The sequence below is a fragment of the Mobula hypostoma genome, chromosome 7 (assembly GCF_963921235.1).
Source record: "Mobula hypostoma chromosome 7, sMobHyp1.1, whole genome shotgun sequence".
Classification (NCBI taxonomy): Eukaryota; Metazoa; Chordata; class Chondrichthyes; order Myliobatiformes; family Myliobatidae; genus Mobula; species Mobula hypostoma.
In genome coordinates, this window is record NC_086103.1 from 111,952,914 (window position 1) to 111,978,998 (window position 26,085).

The 26,085-nt window shown below is 41.2% G+C and overlaps 1 protein-coding gene across 4 annotated transcripts in view; it reads right to left on the reverse strand.

Moving 5' to 3' along the window:
• Nucleotides 1-9,201: 9,201 nt before the first annotated feature.
• The window catches only part of yap1 (Yes1 associated transcriptional regulator), a 158,560-nt gene continuing 141,676 nt past the window's right edge, over nt 9,202-26,085 (reverse strand). The window contains exons 4-6 of one of the 4 annotated variants that reach the window (XM_063053796.1): nt 23,304-23,434; nt 13,125-13,246; nt 9,202-12,191 (exon numbers count right to left, since the gene is read on the reverse strand). In XM_063053796.1, coding sequence (XP_062909866.1) covers nt 11,953-12,191; nt 13,125-13,246; nt 23,304-23,434 — 492 coding nt within the window. In that variant the 3' untranslated portion in view covers nt 9,202-11,952. The remainder of the gene's footprint in view (nt 12,192-13,124; nt 13,247-23,303; nt 23,435-26,085) is intronic. The other 3 variants (XM_063053797.1, XM_063053794.1, XM_063053795.1) reach the window with 3 other exon arrangements.

The following is a 26,085-nucleotide window of genomic DNA, read 5'->3' on the forward strand; positions in this document are numbered from 1 at the left end:
ACCTCGAAGTCTGGTATGGATGCCACTAACACCACTGGCTGGCTTCTAAAGGACAGTATGCAATACAAGGCATTTGCATTCCATTACACAAGACAAAAAGCAATGGAAATAATTGATCACCATTACACACATATGCAAGACTTTCTGTAAAATGTGAATTATCAAGCAAAAACTGAAATTCTGATCATGGAAGGCTTTGGTTGGGAAAATCCTAGAAATCCAGGGGACTAGACTACTAGACACAGGATAAATACCCATACTGTGGAGAACATGCATGCATTGACTACACTCAGCTCTTCAAACAGCATATTGGTTGTGTCCAAAGCAAATGACAACAAATGAACTCAAAACAGCGAAGTGTTGCTGTGTATAGCATTTCTATTTGTGACCGAAATATGTAAATTCCCACTAATTACTGCATGATCTATTATATAGCCCCATGCAGCTTCCTGCTGGCCATTGAGAGGCCTATAGTATAATCCCTTTTCTTATTTTTGAACCGCCCATATTGCCTTAGAGTAAGTTTCTTTGTAATTTTACATAAATGGAACAAGTTCTTACTGCCAGCCTAGCAAGGTTAGAGAACCTTAGCTGTTCAGAGATATTGAAGTCCTAGTCAGGTGAAAGGAAGTACAGTATACAAGGTTTAGGAAGTTGGGAGAAAGTGAATCCCTTGATGACTTAAAAAGATTAAAATATAATTCAGAAAATAAATCATGAGGGCAAAGAGAAAGTATGAGATGGATCTGGCATGTGAGATTAAGAAAAATCCAAAATGTTCTATAGTGATATTAAGAGTAAAAGAGTGGCTAAGGAGAGAATAGGTCCCCTTAGAGATCAGCAGGGCCACCAATGCCTAGAGCCACAGGAAAAGGTGTATTTACTGAAGAGAAAATCATGTTGCTCAACAGAAATTGAAATAAATGGAGATGTTGATATTACCAGGGAGGAGTTCATTGCATCCTGACAGCACATAGAGGTGAATAAGTCCTCAAGGCCTGAACAAGTGGCATCCTTGGACTTTGTGAGTGGTTAGAGAAGAAGTCAAAGACCCTTGCAGAGGTATTACTTCGTTGTTAGCCACTGGTGAAATTCCCAAAGACTGGAAGGTGGTTAATATCATTCCATTGACAAGAATAGCAACAAGCCAGGGAATTACAGGTTGGTCAGCCTGACATCAGTGGCGGGCAATATACAAGAGGGAATTCTGAGGGACAAGGTCTATCTACCACACCTGGACAGACAGAGGGTCTGATTAGGATGGCTTTGTGTGCGGGAAGTCGTGTTTGACAAATCTTATAGATTTTTTTTGAAGAGGTAACCAAAAGGGTAGATTAAGGTAGGGCAGTGGATATTGTCTATATGGACTTTAATAAGCTGGTCTGGAAAGTCATGTCCAATGAAATCCAGGGAAATCTAGTTAGATGGATTCAAAATTGACTTGGCAGTAGAAGCAAAGTGGTGGTAGTTAAACAGTGCTCCTTGGAACGGAGGCTCGTGACTAATGTATGGCAGAGGTTGGCTGTTGACCCATGTTATTCCATGATTTGGATGAAAAAAAAAGACTTCATCAGTAAGTCAGTGGATAACAAAATTATGAAGAGGTGTTATTGTGATGGTTATCATTCATTACAGGAGATTTTGATGAGTTAGGGGTGTATTGTGAGCGGTAGAGCGCTAGGGAATGTAATGAAATAGATGGACCTAAGAGTGCAAGTGGATAGTTTAATGTAAACAGTATCACAGACACGGTAGTGAAAAAGGCATTTAGCACTTTGGCCTTCATCAGTCAAGTCACCGGAGATACGAATTGTGACATCATGCTGCAATTGTACACATTATTGGTGAGGCTGCACTTGGAGTACTGGGACTATCTGGGTGGACACTGTGTTTGGTATGGACTCATTGAATTGAAGGGCCTATATCTGTGTTGTACTGCTCTATGACTATGAGACGGAGGAAGAATAATGTAGGCAGATTATGGAAAGATGCAAAAGCAACATTGTTGTTGTTGTGGGTGACTAACTTCCCCATTAACTGGGTGTTCCATAGGGTAAAGCAGCATAAAATTTGTTGTGTATATCCGAGAGTTTCTTGAAACAAAATAGGTAAGAACTGGAGAAGGAACAGCTGACTGGCATTTCAGTGGGAAAGCATTCTAACACGAGCATTCACCGCTCCTTAAGTTTTAAGATAGTTATAAACAAGGATAGAACTTTGGAGCAAAGTTCTAAATTGAAGGGGTAAGCAAATCAGGCAGGAGCTAGGGAGAATTGATTGCCAGACTTGCCCAATAAAAGGCGCTCTCAATGTGAGAGTCATTTAAGGGCCAGCTGATCAGCATTCAGGTATGGCATGTTCCATTAAGGAGGAAGGAGAGGATGGCAAGGCAAGAGAGCCATGGATGACAAGAGAGGTTGAACATTTAGTCAAAAAGTAAAGTGCAAATTTTATGATGCTGAAATCAGAACTTTGCATGCAGAGAAAACAGGAAGGAACTCAAGCAGGGAATGAGGAGGGCCACAAAATATCCTTCGCAATTAAAATTAAGAAAAAATAGCCCAAGGTGTTTTATACATACATTAAAACAAGTAAATAACTATAGAGGAGATAGGATCACTCTTGGTAATACAAGGGAATTTATACTTGGGAGTCAGTAGAAGTGGGTGAGATACTAAAGAAGTACTCGGTGTTGGTATTCACCATGGAGGATGGATCATTGCAGGGCATATTAACCTACTAAGGCACTTTGAGATTAAGAAAGTGGCAGTGTTTGGTCTCTTATATCCCAGATTATTTAAAGAGTAAAAACAGGAGATTGCTGGGATTTAACGAGGGTCGCTGTATCCTCACCAGCAACAGGCGAGATGCTGGAGATCTGGAAGGTAGCCAATGTTATTCTTAGGAAAAGAGTAAACAATCAACATTTCAGGACAAGACCCTTCAGGAGTCCTGATGAAGGTTCTCTGCCCAAAACGTCGACTGTTTACTCTTTTCCATAGATGCTGCCTGACCTTGGGAGATTTCCTCTGATCATCTCATTACAGGAATAGCGTTGAAAGGTGTGCAGATGAAGTTTACCAAAATGCTGCCTGGAGTAAAAAGGTATTAGCTATGAGGATGAGCAAAATTGGGTTTTTTCTTCTAGAGCTTCAGAGGCTGGGAAGACCTGATAGAAGTTTATAAATTTTTATTATTTTTAATAACTAGTCAGTCAGAAACTTTTCCCCAGAGTAGAACTATAAATGCTAGCGGGCACTAGTTTTAAGAGGAAAAGTTTAAAGATGCACTGGGGAATTAAAGAGAATGAACGATAGGTATCTGGAATAGGTTGCTTTCACAGTGCTGAGCGGTCATTCAACTTAATGTGTGGCTTCTGCTTGTTTTACAAGTAATTCTTGGCAACAGATACTGAATGGGTGAGACCATTAGAAAATTGAGTCAATAATCACTTCCAAGTAAGAAAGGACACTACATTTACAAAAAAAAACCCTATTGCAAGGCTGATGCTGAACTTCTAAGTCCTTTCCTTTGCACAAGCTTTCCAACCAGATGGTCTATCTTTCAAGAATTACATTGAGTATCCATCAGTCGTCTTCTGCAGGTTATTTCAAAGTTTCATCTCATTTCTTTGCAGCAATAATATCCCCAACATCAGCAAAAAAGCTGGTCATTGATTCAGAAAGAGGGCAATTCACATGCTCCTGTTTCTGTCAACAGTGCTGAGGCCTGGAGCATTGAGAGCTTCAAGCTTCTAGAAGTGAACATCACCAACAGACTGACCTGGTCCAACCATTTTGATGCCACAGCCAGCCAAGAAAGCTCACCATTGCCTCTACTTTCTGACTTTGCACAAGAAATTTTGTACGTCTCCTCTGACTCTGACCAATTTTTATCAATGAACCATAGAAAGCATCCTATCCAGATGCATCCTAGCTTGGGAAATCAACTGTTCTTTCCAAGGCTGCATTATGGACCAGCTCACCACATCAAAAAAACCAGCCCCCGCTCCATGGTCCGTCTACATTTTGCTGCCTCAATAAAGCACCCAACATAGAGTCCCCTCCCCCTTTCTTTCTCCCTAGGCCTCCCATCCCATGATCCTCTCATATCCCTTTTGCCAATCAACTTTCCAGCTCTTGGCTCCATCCCTCCCCCTCCTGTCTTCTCCTATCATTTCAGATCTCCCCCTCCCCCTCCCCCTTTCAAATCTCTTACTAGCTCTTCTTTCAGTTAGTCCTGACGAAGGGTCTCGGCCCGAAACATTGACTGTACCTCTTTCTAGAGATGCTGCCTGGCCTGCTGCATTCAACAAAAATCATTGGGGAATCTGTCATGGTGCCAGAGGACTGGAAAATTGCAAATGTCACTCCGCTCTTTAAGAAAGGAGGAAGGCAGCAGAAAGGAAATTATAGACGAGTTAACCTGACATCAGTGGTTGGGAAGATGTTGGAGTCAGTTGTTTGAGGTTATGGAGTACTTGGTGACACAGGACAAGATTGGACAAAGTCAGTGTGGTTTCCTTAAGGGAAAATCCTGTCTGACAAACCTGTTGGAATTCTTTGAGGAGATTACAAGTAGGATAGATAAAGAGGATGCAGTGGATGTTGTATATTTGGACTTTCAAAAGGCCTTTGACAAGGTGCCACAGGTGAGACTGCTTACGAAGTCGAGTCCGTGGTATTACAGGGAAGTTACTAACATGTTTAGAGCATTGGTTAATTGGTAGGAGGCAGAAAGTGGGAATAAAAGGATCCTTGTCTGGTTGGCTGCCAGTGACTAGTGGTGTTCCACAGGGACTGGTGTTCAGACTGCTTCTTTTTATGCTGTATTTCAATGATTTAGGTGATGGAATAGATGGCTTTGTTGCCAAGTTTGTAGATGATACGAAGATTGGTGGAGGAGCAGGTAGTGTTGAGGAAACAGGTAAGCTACAGAAGAATTTAGACAGATTAGGAGAATGGGCAAGAAAGTGACAAATGAAATACAATGTTGGAAAATGCATGTCATGCACTTTGGTAGTAGAAATAAATGTGCAGACTATTTTCTAAATGGGGAGAAAATCCAAAAATCTGAGATGCAAAGGGACTTGGGAGTCCTTGTGCAGTGCACCATTAAAGATTAACTTGCAGGTCGAGTCAGTGGTGAGGAAGGCAAATGCAACGTTAGCATTAATTTTGAGAGGTCTGGAATACAAGAGTGGGCATGTGATGCTGAGGCTTTATAAGGCTTCAGTGAGGACTCACCTCCAGGAATTGTGAACAGTTTCGGGCTCCTCACCTAAGAAAAGATGTGCTGGCAATGGAAAGGGTCCAGAAGTGGTTCACAAGGATGATTCTGGGAATTAAAGGGTTATCATACGAGAATCATTTGTTGTCTGTACTCGCTGGAATTTAGAAGGATGAGGTGGGGGGGAGGGGAATCTCATTGAAACCTTTTGAATGTTGAAAGACCTAGACAGAGTAACGTGGAAAGGATATTTCCCATGGTGGGGGAGTCTAGGACAAGAGAGCACAGCCTCAGAATAGAGGGGCATTAATCTAAAACACATGCGGAGAAATTTCTTTAGCCAGAGGGTGGTGAATTTGTAACCACAGGAAGCTGTGGAGGCCGGGTCGTTGGGTGTATTTAAGGCAGAGGTTCTTGATTGGACACGGCATCAAAAGCTTACAGGGAGAAGGAATGGGGTTGAGGAGGGGAATAAAGGATCAGCCATGACTGAATGGTGGAGCATTCTCAATGCGCCAAATGGCTTAATTCTCCTCCTATGTCTTATGGACAGTTCAATCCAGCAGTTATCAGACTATTGAATGAATATTGGACTAGTATGATAGACTGCTGACTTCACAACTTACCTCGTTATGGCCTAGCACCTTACTGTCTGCCTACACTTTCTCTGTAACACTATTCTGCATTCTGTTACTGGTCCCCCTTGTACTAACTCAATGTACTGATCTCAAGAAACAATCTGTATGGATAGCACGCAGAACCAAGCTTTTCCACAGTACCTATATACACATGACAATAATAAATCAATTTACAATTTATAAAATAAATGCAAGTGATTTATGATGCAAAGCAATTGTGTCTGAGCTGTGAATAGGGTGTTGTTCCAAATTACACCTTTTGGCTACCTAAATCAAGGACAAAGGTAAGGTTACAGCAAAGATAAAGCGGGTCAGCCAGCAGTGGGAATGAAAAGACTGAGTCATTTTCACTCCCATGCTCTTTAGCCTCCATCTCAGTCACTCTCAGAAATTCTGATTTGTTTCTCAGCCAGCTCCCTGACTTAACGTTTGACCAAACAACCCCACACTCATACATTCTATTCTGTCCCTCGTTTAAAGTAAGAGACCACTGCAGCAAATGATGTGCATTAATTCTAAAACATTGAAATCTAATGACATTCTGGTTAGTAGGTTAACTGGTCATTGTAAATTGCCCCATGATTAGGATAGGGTTAAATCAATAGGTTGCTGGGCAGCGCAGCTCTAAAGACCAGAAGGGCTTGTTCCGCGCTGTATCTCTAAATCATATAAAAATTGTGTTGTGTAAATAGGTGTTTATAATTTCAGCTGTATTCCACAGATAATACAAACACTGCCTTTTAAAGATTACAATGATTATCTTTCAACATCTTTTCCCAAGTTTTTTTGCATCCTAGCCACGTCTTTAATATTCATTCTGGAATTTAATCACAACACCCTTTATGGAATATACCACATCTGCCTAACCCTTCAGCACACCATTGATGGAAAGAGCTTACATTAGATGACAAGAACACGTTTTGGCTTAGTAGTTTCTAAATTGTAAAATTCATGCAGTTGAGATCCTTTAGAGTTACAATCCTGCTATGCATAATAATGAAGTATTTACAAACGTAAATCTCACCTTCATTTAACTAGCAAATTTCCTGAGTTCTGGCTAAACTTGTACTTAATTCAAATTAACCCAAAATAGTTTGAAATTCATTTCATTCACATTGTAAAGCAGTAAGAACTAACACTCATTCATATACTGAAAACACGTTACTTACAAATAGTCAAACACCTGTTAAACTTGAAAGCAGAAACAGTGCAGTACCGTTTACAGTTTATCTTTCCAACTTCATTCCTCAGTAGTTGAATATTTTTTTTTCCTCCCAGTATTGAAGTTACCAAGGGGAAGCGGGAAATTGACACAAATGTAAAACTGAAGTTCTTGCAGAGATCTGCCAGCATTTTTCATCAGAGGTCTTAAACAGGTGATCTAAGATTCATGGGAAATGAAAACCACTCCAAAACAACATTTCACAAAAGGATGAGGTAGATGCAGCATGGGTAGTAATGAACAGGCCTCCTGTTACAAGAATTCTCACACCATCATTCAATTACCTCAAAAAAAAATGAACAAACATAATAGCAAACTTTAAGAAGAGCCAGGAAAAGATAATTGACATAAGCTCTGGTGCAACATCTAGTGGTCAGTTAAGGAGCAACAGAAAATAAAGTATTTAAACCATTGTTAATCTGTGCTACTGAGGGAGGAAAAACTTTTGATTCTTAACAGAGAAAGGTTGTTGCCAAAGCCCTGTTATTGCAAGTATAAAACTTGGTGACTGTGAAGAATCCATTAACGTTGCATACAAAAAAAAGTGCCAGCATAGTTAAGACAATCTGGCTACTGCCACCCAAAACAGTTATAAATTAATGAAAATATGTAATACACATTTGTCTCACAATCTCTGACAGGCAGGAGGACCTGTTGCATTAGGACAATGTAAACAACTTCCTCCCCCAGGCCCAGAGACTAATGAACTCCCTGCGACCACCTAGCTCTCATTGCGTATGAAGCACCAGTAGCATGATACTGTTTACTTTTTTGACTTGTGTCATAAATGCACATTATTTATTAACTTATTTGTAGCATTATTACCTTATATTGCGTTTGAGTTATACGTACTGTGTTATGCACCTTGGTCCAAAGGAACGTTGTTGAAAAACAATGAACCTGAAAATCAGATTTCATTACATTGTAATGCCCTTGCTTTTGAAGTATAGTGATTTGTATAGCTAGAAAAATCACGCATACGCAACAATCAATGGCATCTCTATACATTGATGAACATTTCTGAATAATGTGTGCTGGATGAGCTCAGATGATCAGGACGTGCTATGCTTCCAGATGGATTATTGAGTTAAAAGGACTGTCTTTTAGGGAGTAACTGAAGGGAGCCGAACATTCACTAAAGCTTGACAGCACGAGAGGCAGTCTCACTGAGATCAAAAAGCAGCAGAGAGAGATTGAATAGATGTCAAAAAGGGAGCCTAGAACTTGGTGCAAATGCAATGCTCTGTAACTGCTGATTTCTCTGGGTAACCCAAACTGATACACCTCCTGTGTTCCTTGATGTGGGTTTCCACCGTGTGTCCCATCTGAAGGAAATCAATCTGGCTGACGGATAAGCCAGGAAACCCAACGACGAGGAGGAATCCATCGTCAACGCCTGTCTTCCCTACATTTCCATGGTTTCTGGAAGGATTGTCAGGATCTTGAAGAAATACCAGATTAATACTATCCACAAACCCGTAAGGAAGATTAAACCGCAGCTTATGCGGGTCAAAGATGAGCTGGGACTCAGGATGGCTGGCGTTTACAGGATTCCCTGGGAATGTGGAGCAGCATACATCAGCCACTCAGTACGCACGGTGGAAACCTGCATCAAGGAGTCAGTAGGTGTATCTGTTTGGGTTACCCGGAGAAATCAGCGATAGCAGAACACTGCATTTGCAATGACCATAGGATCGACTTGCCGCGTTAGTCAGAACCTCCTGGTAAAGGAAGCCTTTGAAATAAAACTAGAGGAAAAGACTTTTAAGAAAGACAAAGGTCTTGCTCCAAGTGAGAACTGGAATTCCATTGTAAACAAGGTGGAACAGTGGAAGCCTGATTGGATGAGGACTAACCAATCAAGAGGGATGGATGATGGGGCGTATAAATACCACTGGATGAGACATGCCCAGGCATCATCCCTGATGAAGGTGGCAGAGTTTGTCATCGAAATGGTTAAAATTGATACCCATTACCTGGCTGGAAGCTCAAGTGTTTATTAGTGCAACACTGACATGAAGCAGCAACTTACGATAGATTGAGCTTTTATGAAAATGTATGAACAAACTCCAATAGGGCCACCATGCTAAGTGATTGCTAATTCACTTAAATAACATTATGTTTGCTTTCTATAAAAATGAGCAAGTTTTTTTTTGGGAGGGGCAATGCTAAGTCCAAAGAAAAATGCAAGGGACAAGCAAATCTTTCCGCAAATAATATATTTTATACCACATGAATCATTATGAACTATTGAAAAGTATTACATACAGAATTAAATGCAGTATGTCTCTAATGTCTCTATATACTGGCATGCTGGTACATCGGGGGGGGGGCGGAATCAACATTTCAGAATATAAATTGAAGTGGGTGCATTTATCAGTACTCTGGATATAATTCTTTTCTTCCTTTTTTAAACATACATTTAATTACTATCAGAAGACAGAAATGCCAATGTTTTATGTATGCCAAGCATACACATCACTATTTAAAGATATTTAGGCCTTGTTCAAAATATTTCATTATGCATGTGCAAAACACTTACTCAGGAGTATTTGGAATATTTTGCAAATCTAAAATTTTGTTGCATTGCTTTAGTTCCAACACTGATTGACTTTCATCTCCTACAAGTTAAAGCAACCCCTAGAAATTTAAAAAAAATACAAATTCTCTCACCAGTTTAACTATATGTACATGATCATGCAAAGCAATCACTTGTTCTTCAATCACTTGCTTTGCAAACGTTAATCAAGTTCATCAAATATACACAATGACACACATCAAAATCTCCTCACTTCCAAAAGAGGGAGAATTGTGAACTTATTCAGGACTTGGTTTTTAAAAGAAAGACAATTTAGGATCCAATATGGCTGCTCAAATTAGTACTAATTCATCACACTTCTGAGTGTGAAATTTATTCTAAAACTAAAAGGTGGATGAATAGAATTCTGCTGCTCATCCCAGAGCACAAGTTATAATAGGCACATGTTTGAATATATTTGTTCCCAATTTATAAAATCTCTATAAAATCAATGTTAACCAGTATACAGATTATAAAAATGCTACTTTGCAAATGGAAGCTTAGGCAGTAAAGAAAAGGTGGCACTCAAAGGGCCTTGGAATGTAGCACTTACAATAGACTTTCTATACAAAAAAAACTTAAAACCATGCCCAAATATAATTTGCTAGAAATTCACTGTAAAAGTACGAAGTGCCTGGAATTTTAACATTTGCGATCTTTGGCGCAAAGTACAATATGCTGACGTGACAATGCTGCATACTGATTTATTGCTATTAACAAGGAATAATTTTTCAGGCCAATTACTTTTAGGGATTTATGTACAATGAAGCAGTGTCAGATACGGATAATACTTTAAAGACCTTAGAGGATCTGAAATTAGCACTCACTCAGGATATTTGGAAAACTGGATTAATGAGCAACACTGAACCTTTAAATGATTTCCTGGATTCTCTCTCAATGCCTACATGTTCAAAATCAAAAGCCATGTCGTTTTTACAAGTTTAAAAACAAAACTGAATACATGTTGAAACTGTTTAGTCTGGCCCCGTTGGGAGCTGCCTGGTACTGGACCACAGAAAATCAGTACTACAGATTCAAAACATGCCGCACCATGGGGAGAGTTTCATCTTCTACACAGTTTTCAAGAGGTGGTGTTTAATATTTAACTGGGAAATTAACTTCGTAGAAGAAAGGCTTATGAATTCAGTATTAAAGGAAACACTCTTTGGAGACCCATTTGATCACAAAGCTTCTGCTGATATGTCACAGTTCTTAAATCTATTATACACATACATAACCATTAACTTTCCTAATTATTCACTACTGTATATACGACTCTTCATACTATTTGCTCTGCTAACCATCTAACACATAACAAATAGCTATTTAGTCATTCTACAAGCTACAAAACAAGTTCAAAGGCATTTTCCTTTAAGTATCTCTATAAACTGCATTTCTTTATACTGGTCATGCCCCAAATCTTTTGGTGTAAGAAATAACCCTTTGTTCATCGACTGCAGAAGGAAAATGCCTACTTTCAAACATTAACAGAAATAACTTTGACATTACTGAAAATGTATACTGTAAAATTGTGTACAAGTAACTTAAAATGACTGACAATTCTCTCATATTTAAATAAGACCAAATTAAACAGTTGAGAGTTCACTTCATAATCTCCCAACTCCCAGAATTAATTACACAGCTGCTTGAAGCTGCTTAATAGCTCAAAGACAAAAGCAAATACAATATTATGGTGTATATACTGAAATGGAAGACACCATCTTCAAATATCCATGTAGGCAGCATATCTGGATGCAAGATATGACAAAACTTTGAAGAAGCTAGGCAATAGCACTTAGCTGGCGCCAGATTCTCTGTTGATTGTTTAGTAGCTGATGAATTACTCAGATCATACAGAAGCAGCTCAAGTTAAAAGACCATGTTATTTGATTGAAACACTAAAAATTTACCAAATTTTGTTTGGTCTGAAAAATACTTTCAAAAGCAAAAAAATGATCATTGCTGCAAATCTAAGGAACCAAACAAAAATTATACAGCTATTGTCCATGGCTATAAATTGGATCAGAATTAAAATCAACAGGGACATAGATACCAGCTCTTCAAGGTAAAGGAATTTTTTTTAAAAAGGTGTATAGTATTTGCTAATCACTATTTCCAAATGTGTGAAATACTAAACAGCAGAATCTGTTCCAAATATTCGGAGTTTATCCAATCTTGCATCAGGAGAAGACACAGAACTCACTGAAGTCCCAATCAAGTTATAAAAATGTCTCAAGTTTTCTCATCCTTCACAGAATAAGGTAAAGTCCATAGGATTAAGAGTCCTATAGCCATGTCAGAAAGCTTTCTTTATCTATCTTTGTGGCAGCAAGGACAGACTCCATGTCATTAAGAAAGTCGGAACTCAACGCCTCTTGCAGGCTTGGCATCAACTCCTCTCCTTCCACATTCATGCTATCTTCCTCCAGTGTTCCGAGGTCCACATTAGTTCCTGGAATAGTTTCCAAGCAGTCTGGAAAACGATTCTGTTGAGAACTTATATTATTTGGGCCAAGATTTTCACCTGAGTAAAGAAATCAAAAGATGAACACAATCTAACAAAACATTCCATATTGAATTAAATTCACCAATTACAAAGTCATTTTTCTCTAACGAAAATATTCTTTTTCACACAATATTTATATTTTCCTATTCTGGACGTACTTTCAGAATCAGGTTTAATTTCATCGGCATATGAATTAAAGTTAAAACATATATATATAACAAAATAGTTAAATTAATTAAATAGTGCAAAAAAAAAGGTCGCATTCATGGGTTCAATGTCCATTCAGAAATTGGATGTTATAATAGTATTCAGTGCTACGTTTGACCACGAAAGCATCATAGATAGTCATTATCCAATTTCTCCTGATATAACACAGGCAACTGGAGAATCGGGGTGGGGGGGCAGGGAATGCTCTCCAATCCCAAGTGCACCGAAGACATAATGTACAAACTACCAGCATGGACAAGGTCAATTAAGTTAAAGAAATTTAGGAACATCTTGCACTCTTAAGACATGGCTTACATAGACAGTGTTTACTTTCAGGAAAATCAAGTTTATTAACAATCAACAAAAAGGTTAGATTGATCACAGAGTAGGTTAAAAGTCAGCACAACATGGTGGGTCAAAAGGACTGTACTGTGCTGTAAAGTTCTATATTCATTTGACTTAAATTTCAATATTGCTTGTTAGCCTAAAAGAGGGTGGGAGGTAGTGTTTGGGGAAGATAGTGGTGTCAGGGCCTCACTGGCTGACAAAATAGTTTTGTCAGCACTTATACTGGAAGAGGTTCCTGCACCGTTTTGGGCCACCCCAATCTACAAGGAGACCAAATTCTAGCAGTCTCGGGCAATGGAAGATGCTGGATATCATTGCCTAATTTTGGAAATCTACTTGAGTGAAATATTTTGTTTGAAGCGCTACATCAGCTTTAAAAAGAATATTTCTCATTACCAAACAGACCTATATCCATTTCCTCAACACTGTTAAGAAAATCATCAGGTGTTCTGGGTACACTGTAACTGCTCATTCCGAGTCCGCTGTCGGTGCTCTCCTCCCTGGAATGGTACGTTCCACTAAAGAGAGGGGAAACAGAGGAGAGAGAAACTATACATCAATAGAATTAGGCATCTTTAGGCATACACCCCTTGATCTACCATCAAAACACACAAGATAAATATCCTCTAGGTTTGAGCTTCTGATCGCAAAGCCTTTAGGAAAGAAAAGGGTAAATCCAATCTAATTAACAGAAAATCAGGCATGTATACAGAAAGTGGTAATGCAGATTATGAATAACTTCACTCTGTAGCTTTAAGCAAGAGGCTTTAGTGTCTGAGTTTTGTAATCACGTGTTGTCATATTCCATTTGTTTTATATTTGTGCCTAACCATAACAGTGAGCAATTATTTGTACAAGTACTGCATCATGGAAAGTTAGTGAATCTCTGAAACCAGCAATTAAGAAAATGCATCCATTTTCTTTGATCTAGTGACAAACATGCTAAAATTAAGTTCCTCATTCACCATTTTGTTTTAACAAATGTTTTTCATTTCAATGCCTGATTCAGTTTCTAGTACACCACTGCTCCCCGCTTTGAAGCTAAAATACAAATCTTCCTAAGAATTGAGATTCTAATCTAAAGACAAACTGCACCTTAGAAATTATGGAATATAATTTGCACTTGAATGTTTATCAATAAAATTATCCTAACTGTAGGCAAGCAAGTTCTACAAAACCACCAACAGTTCAACTCAAAAATAGTCTTAAGTAAAAGGCTATGTTTGAAATTATTGGCATACCTTAGGCAATGGGAGCCACCAATAATTCAGAATGGACATGGTAAATTTAGTTAAAGTAAAACAAGGAAATTGGTGGGGATGCTCAGCATGTCAGACAGCATCAATGACTTTTCACCAACATTTGCCTTTCAATGACTTAGTTGCATGTGGTTCATATTTTACAATGAAAGACTCTGGTGCCACGGTGGCAGGGCCACCGGCACTGAGTCTGACCCTGTGGTGCAGAAGGGTGGGACGGAGAAGAGGAGAGCTGTCGTCATTGGAGACTCTATAGTCAGGGGAGCAGACAGGAGATTTTGTGGACGTGAGAAGGACACCCGCGTGGGTTGTTGCCTCCCGGATGCCAGGGTCCGGGATGTCTCTGACCGGGTGCACGACATCCTGGTACGACAGGGAAAGCAACCAGAAGTCATGATACATGTTGGGACCAACGACACAGGCAGGAAGCGGGATGAGGTCCTGAAGTGAGAGTTTTGGGAACTAGGCAGAAGGCTGAAGAACAGGACCTCAAGGGTGGCTTCTCAGGATTGCTGCCAGTGCTACGTGACAGTGATGGTAAGAATTGGAAGAGATGGCAGTTGAATGCGTGGCTGAGGAGTTGGTGCAGGGAGGAGGGTTTTAGATTTTTAGATGATTAGGATCTCTTCTGGGGAAGGTGGGACCTGTACAGATTGGATGGGTTGCACCTGAACTCAAGGGGGAGCAATATCCTTGCAGGTAGGTTTGCTAGCATGGTTTGGGAGGGTTTAAACTAATTTGCGAGGGGGATGGGACCCAGAGCGAAAGAGCAGTGAAGGAAGTGCATGGAGTAAAGCCAGATCTAACATACAGAGAGGCTTTGAGGAAAGAGAATCAGAATAAACCGTGTAAAGACAATAAGGTAGAAGGGCTGAAATGTGTGTACCTCAATGCAAGAAGCATCAGGAACAAAGGTGATGAACTGAGAGCTTGGATACATACATGGAATTATGATGTAGTGGCCATTACAGAGACTTGGCTGGCACCAGGGCAGGAACGGATTCTCAATATTCCTGGATTTCAGTGCTTTAAAAGGGATAGAGTGGGCGGAAAAAGGGGAGGAGGGTGGCATTACTGGTCAGGGATACTATTACAGCTACAGAAAGGGTGGGTAATGTAGCAGGATCCTCTTTTGAGTCAATATAGGTGGAAGTCAGGAACAAGAAGGGAGCAGTTCCTCTATTGGGGGTATTCTATAGGCCCCCTGGTAGCAGCAGAGATATAGACGAGCAGATTGGGAGGCAGATTTTGGAAAAGTGCTAAAATAACAGGGTTGTTATCATGGGTGACTTTAACTTCCCTAATATTGATTGGCACCTGATTAGTTCCAAGGGTTTAGATGGGGCAGAGTTTGTTAAGTGTGTCCAGGATGGATTCCTGTCACAGTATGTGGACAGGCCGACCAGGGGGAATGCCATACTAGATCTAGTACTAGTTAATGAACCGGGTCAGGTCACAGATCTCTCAGTGGGTGAGCATCTGGGGGACAGTGACCACCGTTCCCTGGCCTTTAGCATTATCATGGAAAAGGATAGAATCAGAGAGGACAGGAAAATTTTTAATTGGGGAAAGGCAAATTATGAAGCTATAAGGGTAGAACTTGCGGGTGTGAATTGGGATGATGTTTTTGCAGGGAAATGTACTATGGACATGTGGTCGATGTTTAGAGATCTCTTGCAGGATGTTAGGGATAAATTTGTCCCGGTGAGGAAGATAAAGAATGGAAGGGTGAAGGAACCATGGGTGACAAGTGAGATGGAAAATCTAGTCAGGTGGAAGAAGGCAGCTTACATGAGGTTTAGGAAGCAAGGATCAAATGGGTCTATTGAGGAATATAGGGAAGCAAGAAAGGAGCTCAAGAAGGGGCTGAGAAGAGCAAGAAGGAGGCATGAGAAGGCCTTGGCGAGTAGGGTAAAGGAAAACTCCAAGGCATTCTTCAATTATGTGAAGAAAAAAAGGATGACAGGAGTGAAGGTAGGACCGATTAGAGATAAAGGTGGGAAGATGTGCCTGGAGGCTTGTGGAAGTGAGTGAGGTCCTCAATGAATACTTCTCTTTGGTGTTCACCAATGAGAGGGAACTTGATGATGGTGAGGACAATATGAGTGAGGTTGATGTTCTGAAGCATGTTGATATTAAGGGAGAGGAGGTGTTGGAGTTGTTAAAATACATTAGGACGGGTAAGTCCCTGGGACCTGATGGAATATTCCCCAGGCTGCTCCACGAGGCGAGAGAAGAGATTGCTGAGCCTCTGACTAGGATCTTTATGTCCTCGTTATCCACGGGAATGGTACCGGAGGATTGGAGCGAGGTGAATGTTGTCCCCTTATTCAAAAAAGGTAGTAGGGATAGTCCGGGTAATTATAGACCAGTGAGCCTAACGTCTGTGGTGGGAAAGCTGTTGGAAAAGATTCTAGAGATAGGATCTATAGGCATTTAGAGAATCATGGTCTGATCAGGGACAGTCAGCATGGCTTTGTGAAGGGCAGATCGTGTCTAACAAGCCTGATAGAGTTCTCTGAGGAGGTGACCAGGCATATAGATGAGGGTAGTGCAGTGGATGTGATCTATATGGATTTTAGTAAGGCATTTGACAAGGTTCCACACAGTAGGCTTATTCAGAAAGTTAGAAGGCATGGGATCCAGTGAAGTTTGGCCAGGTGGATTCAGAATTGGATTGCCTGCAGAAGGCAGAGGGTGGTGGCGGAGGGAGTACATTCAGGTTGGAGGATTGTGACTAGTGATGTCCCACAAGGATCTGTTCTGGAACCTCTACTTTTCGTGATTTTATTAACGACCTGGATGTGGGGGTAGAAGGGTGGGTTGGCAAGTTTGCAGATGACACAAAAGTTGGTGGTGTTGTAGATGGTGTAGAGGATTGTCAAAGATTGCAGAGAGACATTGATTGGATGCAGGAGTGGGCTGAGAAGTGGCAGATGGAGTTCAACCCAGAGAAGTGTGAGGTGCTACACTTTGGAAGGACAAACTCCAAGGCAGAGTACAAAGTAAGTGGCAGGATACTTGGTAGTGTGGAGGAGCAGAGGGATCTCAGGGTACACGTCCACAGATCCCTGAAAGTTGCCTCACAGGTGGATAGGGTAGTTAAGAAAGATTATGGGGTGTTAGCTTTCATAAGTCGAGGGATAGAGTTTAAGGAGTCGCGATGTAATGATACAGCTCTATAAAACTCTGGTTAGGCCACACTTGGAGTACTGTGTCCCGTTCTGGTCGTCTCACTATAGAAAGGATGTGGAAGCATTGGAAAGGGTACAGAGGAGATTTACCAGGATACTGCCTGGTTTAGAAAGTATGCATTATGATCAGAGATTAAGGGAGCAGGGGCTTTACTCTTTGGAGAGGAGGAGGATGAGAGGAGACATGATAGAGGTGTACAAGATAATAAGAGGAATAGATGGAGTGGATAGCCAGCACCTCTTCCCCAGGGCACCACTGCTCAATACAAGAGGACATGGCTTTAAGGTAAGGGGTGGGAAGTTCAAGGGGGATATTAGAGGAAGGTTTTTTACTCAGAGAGTGGTTGGTGTGTGGAGTGCACTGCCTGAGTCAGTGGTGGAGGCAGATACACTAGTGAAGTTTAAGAGACTACTAGACAGGTATATGGAGGAATTTAAGGTGGGGGCTTATATGGGAGGCAGGGTTTGAGGGTTGGCACAACATTGTGGGCCGAAGGGCCTGTAGTGTGGTGTACTATTCTATGTTCTATGTGTCTGAAAACATGGATAAATAGTTTACTCCAGCTTCTATTTTTTAAATATTCTTTAGTGAAAGCAAATTGATTTTTACTTCTACTGATGCACTGCAGATGTAGCCCAAATCTGAAAATAAAAGAACCTTTTTAAAGTCAGTAGCATGAACAAAGTCACTCCAACACATTAGAATCAAATGGAGCAATAAATCAGAACTTGCACAGTGCACCCTTTCAATATGGAACAAAGTTGCAAAATGCATTGTAGGTACATTCAAAAGTAAAGAGGCAAAAGTGGATAATCACAGTGAAAAAGAAGAGACCACGGCCTCCTTTGCTACGATTAGGCCACTCTCGGGGTGGAGGAGCACCATCTCATATTCTGTCTGGGTCGCTTACAACCTTGTGGCATGAACATTGATTTCTTCTTTCCCCTCCCTCCTTCCCCTCTTCTATTCCCCACTCCGGTTTCTTGCCTCTTCTCTTCCCTCACCTACCTATCACCTCCCCCTGGTGACCTTTTTCCCTTTCTCCCATGGTCCACTCGCTTCTCCTATCAGATTCTTTCTTCTCCAGCCCTTGACATTTTCCACACACCTGGCTTTACATATCATCTACTGGCTTGTTCTCCTTCCTCAACTTTTTATTCTGGCGTCTCCCCCTTCCTTTCCAGTCATGAAGGGTCCAATTCTGAAATGTTGACTTTTAATCCTTTTGATTGATGCTACAGTGGCACGCAAAAGTTTGGGCACCCGTGGTCAAAATTTCTGTTACGGTGAATAGCTAAATGAGTAAAAGATGAACTGATTTCCAAGAGGCATAAAGATAAAGATGACACATTTCTTCCAATATTTTAAGCAAGAAAACTTTTTTTATTTCCACCTTTTAGTTTCAAAATAACAAGAAAGGAAAAGCAAAAGTTTGGGCACCCTGCATGGTCAGTACTTAGTAACACCCCCTTTGGCGAGTATCACAGCCTGTAAACGCTTTCTGTAGCCAACAAAGAGTCTTTCAATTCTTGTTTGGGGGAATTTTGCCCATTCTTTCTTGCAAAAGGCTACTAGTTCTGTGAGATACTTGGGCCGTCTTGCATGCACTGCTCTTTTGAGGTCTATCCACAGATTCTCTATTTTAACTTCATCAGTCCACAGGACTTGTTTTTAAAATGCATCAGGCTTGTTTAGATGTTCCTTTAAACCTTCTGAATAGAACTTATTGGCCGCAATGAGCAAAGGTATGATTGGAGAAAAAAGGGTGCAGAATTTCATGAAAAGAACACCTCTCCAACTGTTAAGCACCGGGGTGGATCAATCATGCTTTGGGCTTGTGTTGCAGCCAGTGGCACGGGGAACATTTACTGGTAGAGGGAAGAATGAATTCAATTAAATACCAGCAAATTCTGGAAGCAAACATCACACCGACTGTCAAAAAGCCGAAGATGAAAAGAGGATGGCTTCCACAACAGGATAACAATGCTAAACACACCTCCAAATCCACAATGAACTACCTCAAGAGGTGCCAACTGAAGGTTTTGCCATGGCCCTCACAGTCCCCTGACCTAAACATCATCGAGAATCTATGGATAGATCTCAAAAGAGCAGTGCATGCAAGACAGCCCAAGAATCTCACAGAACTAGAAGCCTTTTGCAAGGAATGGGCAAAAACTCCCCAAACAAGAATTGGAAGACTCTTAGCTGGCTACAGAAAGCGTTTACAAGCTGTGATACTTGCCAAAGAGGGTGTTACTAAGTACTGCCATGCAGGGAAGGAAGGAAGAGCTAGTAAGAGATTTGAAAGTGGGAGGGGGAGGGGGAGGGGGAGATCCAAAATGATAGGAGAAGACAGGAGGGGAGGGATGGAGCCAAGAGCTGGACAGTTGATTGGCAAAAGGGATATGAGAGGATCATGGGACAGGAGGCCCAAGGAGAAGGAAAGGGGGGAGGGGGGGAAAAACCCAGAGGATGGGCAAGGGGTATAGTCAGAGGGACAGAGGGAGAAAAAGGAGAGAGAGAGAGAAAGAATGTGTGTATATAAATAAATAACGGATGGGGTACGAGGGGGAGGTGGGGCTTTAGTGGAAGTTTGAGAAGTCAATGTTCGTGCCATCAGGTTGGAGGCTACCCAGACGGAATATAAGGTGTTGTTCCTCCAACCTGAGTGTGGCTTCATCTTTACAGTAGAGGAGGCCATGGATAGACATATCAGAATGGGAATGGGATGTGGAATTAAAATGTGTGGCCACTGGGAGATCCTGCTTTCTCTGGCGGACAGAGAGTAGGTGTTCAGCAAAACGATCTCCCAGTCTGCATCGGGTCTCGCCAATATATAGAAGGCCACATCGGGAGCACCGGACGCAGTATATCACCCCAGCCAACTCAAAGGTGAAGTGTCGCCTCACCTGGAAGGACTGTTTGGGGCCCTGAATGGTGGTAAGGGAGGAAGTGTAAGGGCATGCGTAGCACTTGTTCCGCTGACAAGGATAAGTGCCAGGAGGGAGATCAGTGGGGAGGGATGGGGGGACACGAATGGACAAGGGAGTCGCGTAGGGTGCAATCCCTGCGGAATGCAGAGATATGGGGGGGAGGGAAAGATGTGCTTAGTGGTGGGATCCCGTTGGAGGTGGCGGAAGTTACGGAGAATAATATGTTGGACCCGGAGGCTGGTGGGGTGGAAGTTGGGGACCAGGGGAACCCTATTCCTAGTGGGGTGGCAGGAGGATGGAGTGAGAGCAGATGTGCGTGAAATTGGGAGATGCGTTTGACAGCAGAGTTGATGGTGAAGGAAGGGAAGCCCCTTTACTTAAAAAAGGAGGACATCTCCCTCATCCTGGAATGAAAAGCCTCATCCTGAGAGCAGATGCGGCGGAGACGGAGGAATTGCGAGAAGGGGTTGGCATTTTTGCAAGAGACAGGGTGAGAAGTAGGCTTATAGAAGACATCAGTAGATAAGCTGTCTCCAGAGATAGAGACAGAAGGATCTAGAAAGGGGAGGGAGGTGTTGGAAATGGACCAGGTAAACTTGAGGGCAGGGTGAAAGTGCGACTCCCTTGTCCATTCGTTCCCCCCATCCCTCCCCACTGATCTTCCTCCTGGCACTTATCCTTGTAAGCAGAACAAGTGGTACGCATGCCCTTACACTTCCTCCCTTACCACCATTCAGGGCCCCAGACAGTCCTTCCAGGTGAGGCAACACTTCACTTGTAAGTCGGCTAGGGTGATATACTGCTGCGTCCGGTGCTCCTGATGTCGCCTTCTATATATTGGCGAGACCCGACGCAGGCTGGGAGACCGTTTCGCTGAACACCTACGCTCTGTCCGCCAGAGAAAGCAGGATCTCCCAGTGGCCACACATTTTAATTTCACATCCCATTCCCATTCTGACATGTCTATCCACGGCCTCCTCTACTGTCAAGATGAAGCCACACTCAGGTTGGAGGAACAACACCTTATATTCTGTCTGGGTAGCATCCAACCTGATGGCATGAACATTGACTTCTCAAACTTCCGCTAATGCCCTACCTCCCCCTCGTACCCCATCCGTTATTTATTTATATACACACATTCTTTCTCTCTCTCTCCTTTGTCCCTCTGACTATACCCCTTGCCCATTCTCTGGGTTTTCCCCCCTCCTCCCCCTTTTCCTTCTCTCTGGGCCTCCTGTCCCATGATCCTTTCATATCCCTTTTGCCAATCAACTGTCCAGCTCTTGGCTCCATCCCTCCCCCTCCTGTCTTCTCCTATCATTTTGGATCTCCCTCTCCCCTTTTCAAATCTCTTACTAGCTCTTCCTTCAGTTAGTCCTGACGAAGGGTCTCGGCCCGAAATGTCGACTGTACCTCTTCCCAGAGATGCTGCCTGGCCTGCTGCGTTCACTAGCAACTTTGATGTGTGTTGCTTGAATTTCCAGCATCTGCAGAATTCCTCGTATCAGCAATCAAGTAGGTTTTTGGCAGGGTCAATGATTAAACCAGTTGAAAGAATTCATGGCAAGGGCTTAGAAATTATCAGAGATTTCATACTCAGTCTTTGTAATACACCACTAGAGAAATCAGCTCTGGCAAAAATCGGCTGAATGTGGACAACCATCTACAATAAAGGAAGTAAAGGGCTGGGATGAGATATTGAAAAAGTGGAACTGGGTGTTATTGATGTACACGTGGACTCCAGTCTATTGATGTTGCTAAAGGAGAACTTGTATAACTTGAATTGAGACTGTTCCAGTGGTTTAGCAAGGACAAAAATGTAAGTGGGAGTTTCATAAAGTTCTAGGGCAGAAGGACACAATTTAGAGGGAAGACTACATTCAAAACAATCATTTTCAGAAAGGTGGTGATATTGTTTATGGTAAGCATAATGAGGACAATTTTGGAAGGGTAAAGCAGAGATTTTGCAAATTGCTCCAAATCTATAAACAGCTTAAGTTCCCAATTACAGCCAGTTACAACTACAACTGTATAATAAATTCTCAGATTTTGTCTCTATTCAGTATCTCAATGCTCAACTAAAAAAATCACATTTAAGAATCCCTGTCTGAACAGTTTAACAAATGTTCATTAATTGGTGGATCTAATGACATAAATACATACGTATATAATTAACTTTTTCAGAACTACACAGCAGCAAAGCGTTGCAAGGCAAGTTATTAATTGCTGTGATTTTAAAATTTAAAAATCGTTCTGGAAGGCATCCAACACCTACTACGGCATGGCTGCCAGATACTAGAGTACATGCATAATAGTTTTAGGAAGTCCCGAAGATTCCTTTATTGAATGAAGACCTTAGGAAAAATGTTGATGTTCCTATACAAGACAACTCTTTGCAAGAGACTAAGTGCACATTTGCCTTCAATTATGAAGTTACCATAACTAAATCAAAGGGCAGTACTAACTAAATATTCTACTGCAATTTGCAAATCTACTTTATTCCTCTTCCATTTAAGTTGAGCTACTAATAAAAGTTCTCTGCATTAGATATACATACACACTGGCAATATTGGAATGTGTACAGCAACAATCAAATAGCATATTTTGTAGTGCAAGGAGTGCATTTAAGTAGGGAGGATCTAGGAAAAAAAATCAGTTATCAAGTCTTAATTTTTTTTTAAGAATCTAAGACTTGATAGCTGATTTCTCCCCCCCCCCCCCAAGAGCCTCCCTATTTAAATTTAGGGACAGCACTTCTTAAAACACCCCATGCATTTCACTGATCATAATAGCTAACTCTGCTAATGTCTCCTAATACTTACACAACACTTATCTTGTAAATGGGCCCCATGTGCTTATTTTCCAGATGAAACAGCTTAATGATAGACTTGGATTTGATTCGGTCAAATTTTTCGTATTTCTCTAAAAGTGACTGAAAGTGACTAATTAAGCACGTGCAGTTCACAAAACTCAAAATTAGCAACATTAATGGTCTACATGAAGAGTAGACTTTACTTTTCTGCTGCTTTTGTACAATGTTCAAAACTGTCACCAGCGAAACTTACAACCCAAAGTGAACGCTGTACATTCAATGATTTCCTCAATCTACAAAAATCATATTTAAAACAGAATTTTGTTACACCACAGTACCTTTCCCTTTCACAATGCATTTTAGATTGAGTACCCACCTATTAAGGAACGGATCTGAACTGTTGGTTGTCATTGTCCTTGCGTCCTGTGGCATTGCAGATGAAGAAACTGGATTTTGAGGACTACCATCCTGTTCCATAGTTGGCAGCTGACTACGCAAGGCCATTTCCTGAAAACAAGGTACAGAAAGTGAAATCTAAGGCTAGAATAATTAGTAATTTTTCAAAGTCAAGTTTGTTGTTATGTGCACAAATACACATATCCACTGGTGCAATAACTTGCGGCAGGATCACAGGCACGAAGGAGCATTCAAGCAGCATTCACAAGGAAAACAAATTAAACTTAAATTATACAAAAAAGTTTCAAACATTTTAACAAAAAACAAACAAAAATAAAATTAATTTTAGTGCAGAATAGTCTATGGTGACCACAGAGATGCTAAACTGCAACAATTGGTGTTTGGCCAGTTGGTTCAAGAGCAAATGGTTAAAGTGAAGTAGCTGTTCTTGAAGCCAGTGGTATGGGACTTCGGGCTTCTATACCTCCTTCCCGACAGTAGCCGTGAAAAGATGGCACGGCCTGGAAGATGGGGTTCCTTGATGATAGATGTTTCCTTCTTGAGGCAATGCCTCCATTGGTGGGGAGGGATATACTGGCAGGGTCCACCACTCTCTGCAGCTTCTTATATTCCTGCGCTTTTGCATTTCCATAATATATATATATTCATAAACAATGTTGCCAAAACATGCTATTTTAATCACAAACAAGAGAAAGTCTGCAGATACTGAAAATCCAAGCAACACACACGAAATGCTGGAGGAACTCAGCAGTCCAGGCAGCATTTTTTGTGTGATGCTATTTTAATAATAGGACAATAATCAATCGGTAATATTTTATTGCTAAACTGGAAAACTTCCTTCATTAACACTACATACTTGAGCAAGATGCATTGCACTTCACTACAGTCTTTTCCCCCAATACTGAAGCATTTAAGTGTTGTGCCTTTTGAATGCAGTCTTGTATACAGCTGCCTTTGAAAACTTCACTCAATGGTCCTAAACCTAGAATTAATTCCAAAAGAATCACAAGACTGAAAGTCCACATCAATGAGTGAAAATTACAATATAGACTGTATATTACAGTCTGTTACAGTATAGACAAAACTGAATGTCGATATCAATAAGTGAAAATTACAGTGTATCTTGCTGAAGATGCTTGCGCCTCTCAATCTGATTCAAAAACTGAAAATAGCCCTTTTCCAGCCATCCCCATCTCCATCTCCAGGCTCAGCACAGTGATCGGGCACCTAACACTTCTGGTTTCTATTGCCTGGCATCACACAAACTTGTTTTCAATTCAGTGAGTTTTATCTGCAGCTCACAGTGGTCTCACATGCAAGGCATGTACTCTACAACCGACCTACAGCACGAGCTACTGATCATAGAATTAAAGACATATTGTTGACCTGACTGAGCAGAAGAGAGTTCAGATACTTGATACACTTAAGCTTGTAAGATGTGTCTTGTGGGTTCTCACATGGCTGGGACTGCAACTACCTGCATACTTCTAAATGGCTTTGATGGATGGGTCAGATGACCATGTACTCAAGCTGGCTAATGAACAAAGACAGTAGTGTAGGTGAAAGTCTTTAATGTCTACAGAAAGAACAAATGGGGAAAAACTGTGACCATTGCAGGCTATTCATCTTTGACTTGGCATGGCTACATCAAGCACACTCTGTTAATAGCCACAAAAAAGAGATGCACTGTAAATTCAAAATCTGTAGCCAAGAAATTAATAAAAAAAAACTGCTAGTGAAATGCTGGCCTTTATATCATGAGTATGAGCACAAAGAAGTTAATACTAATTACCCAAAGCATGGTTGGACCACACCTTGTTAATGGTGAGCAGCTCTGCAAACCATACCCTTGGAAGGACATGGGGGAAGTGCAGCATACATTTACCAAATTGCTACTTTTATGTCATAGATTATATTACAAAGGAGAGATTTCACAAACTAAATTTCATGTGCCAGGAATTTAATCTGCTTGGCTTATTAAGTTTAAATTTTCAAGACATCGTACCTTATCTTGCGCTGACCCACTGGCAGTTATTCCTTGTATTTTAGGGTTTTTGTTTTTTGAAGCTGAAAATAGGTGCCGCTCGAGCTAGCTCTATTGATTTCAGCATCCCAATGGAATCTTCTGCCTCTTGCACCAGCTTATTGGTTCCACTATTAGTGACCCAGGCAGAATCCAATTCCAGAGTGTGGGTAACAAACAAAGCAAATGTCCGTAAAGTGCCAACTTGCGCTCCTTCCCCTGCCCCACCTTCTTCTACCCCCTTCATTTCCTGTCCTGATTTAGCCCAAAACGCCGACTGCCTATTCCCTTGCATAGATGTTGCCTGATTTGCTGAGTTCCTCCAGCATTTTGTGTGTCTCTCTAGTGTCAATAAAATCTATCGTCCGTTCCTTTTCCTCCTAGTCCAATTATGTTAACTTTCAATAAATAAATTTTGACAGTTATTTAACGATTCTAGCAGTACATTCCACCCCGGTTTGTATGCCTGGCTGAAATAGCATTACAGTCACTGCTTTCTGTTACTAGACACCTCTCTTAGCTGCTGTACTTCTGTCTTCACACACATATTTCTATTTTCACTTGTGGTGTGGTGTGAGTTTGCTCATTATTTCAATACAACTTCCCTCTGACTTCAATGTAGTCCCAATTAGTTTCAACTCTTTCCCAGTCTACGGACTGGACAAATACAACCCCCCCCCCCCACCCTTTGTTGCGTTTTTCTTACACACAATGTGTT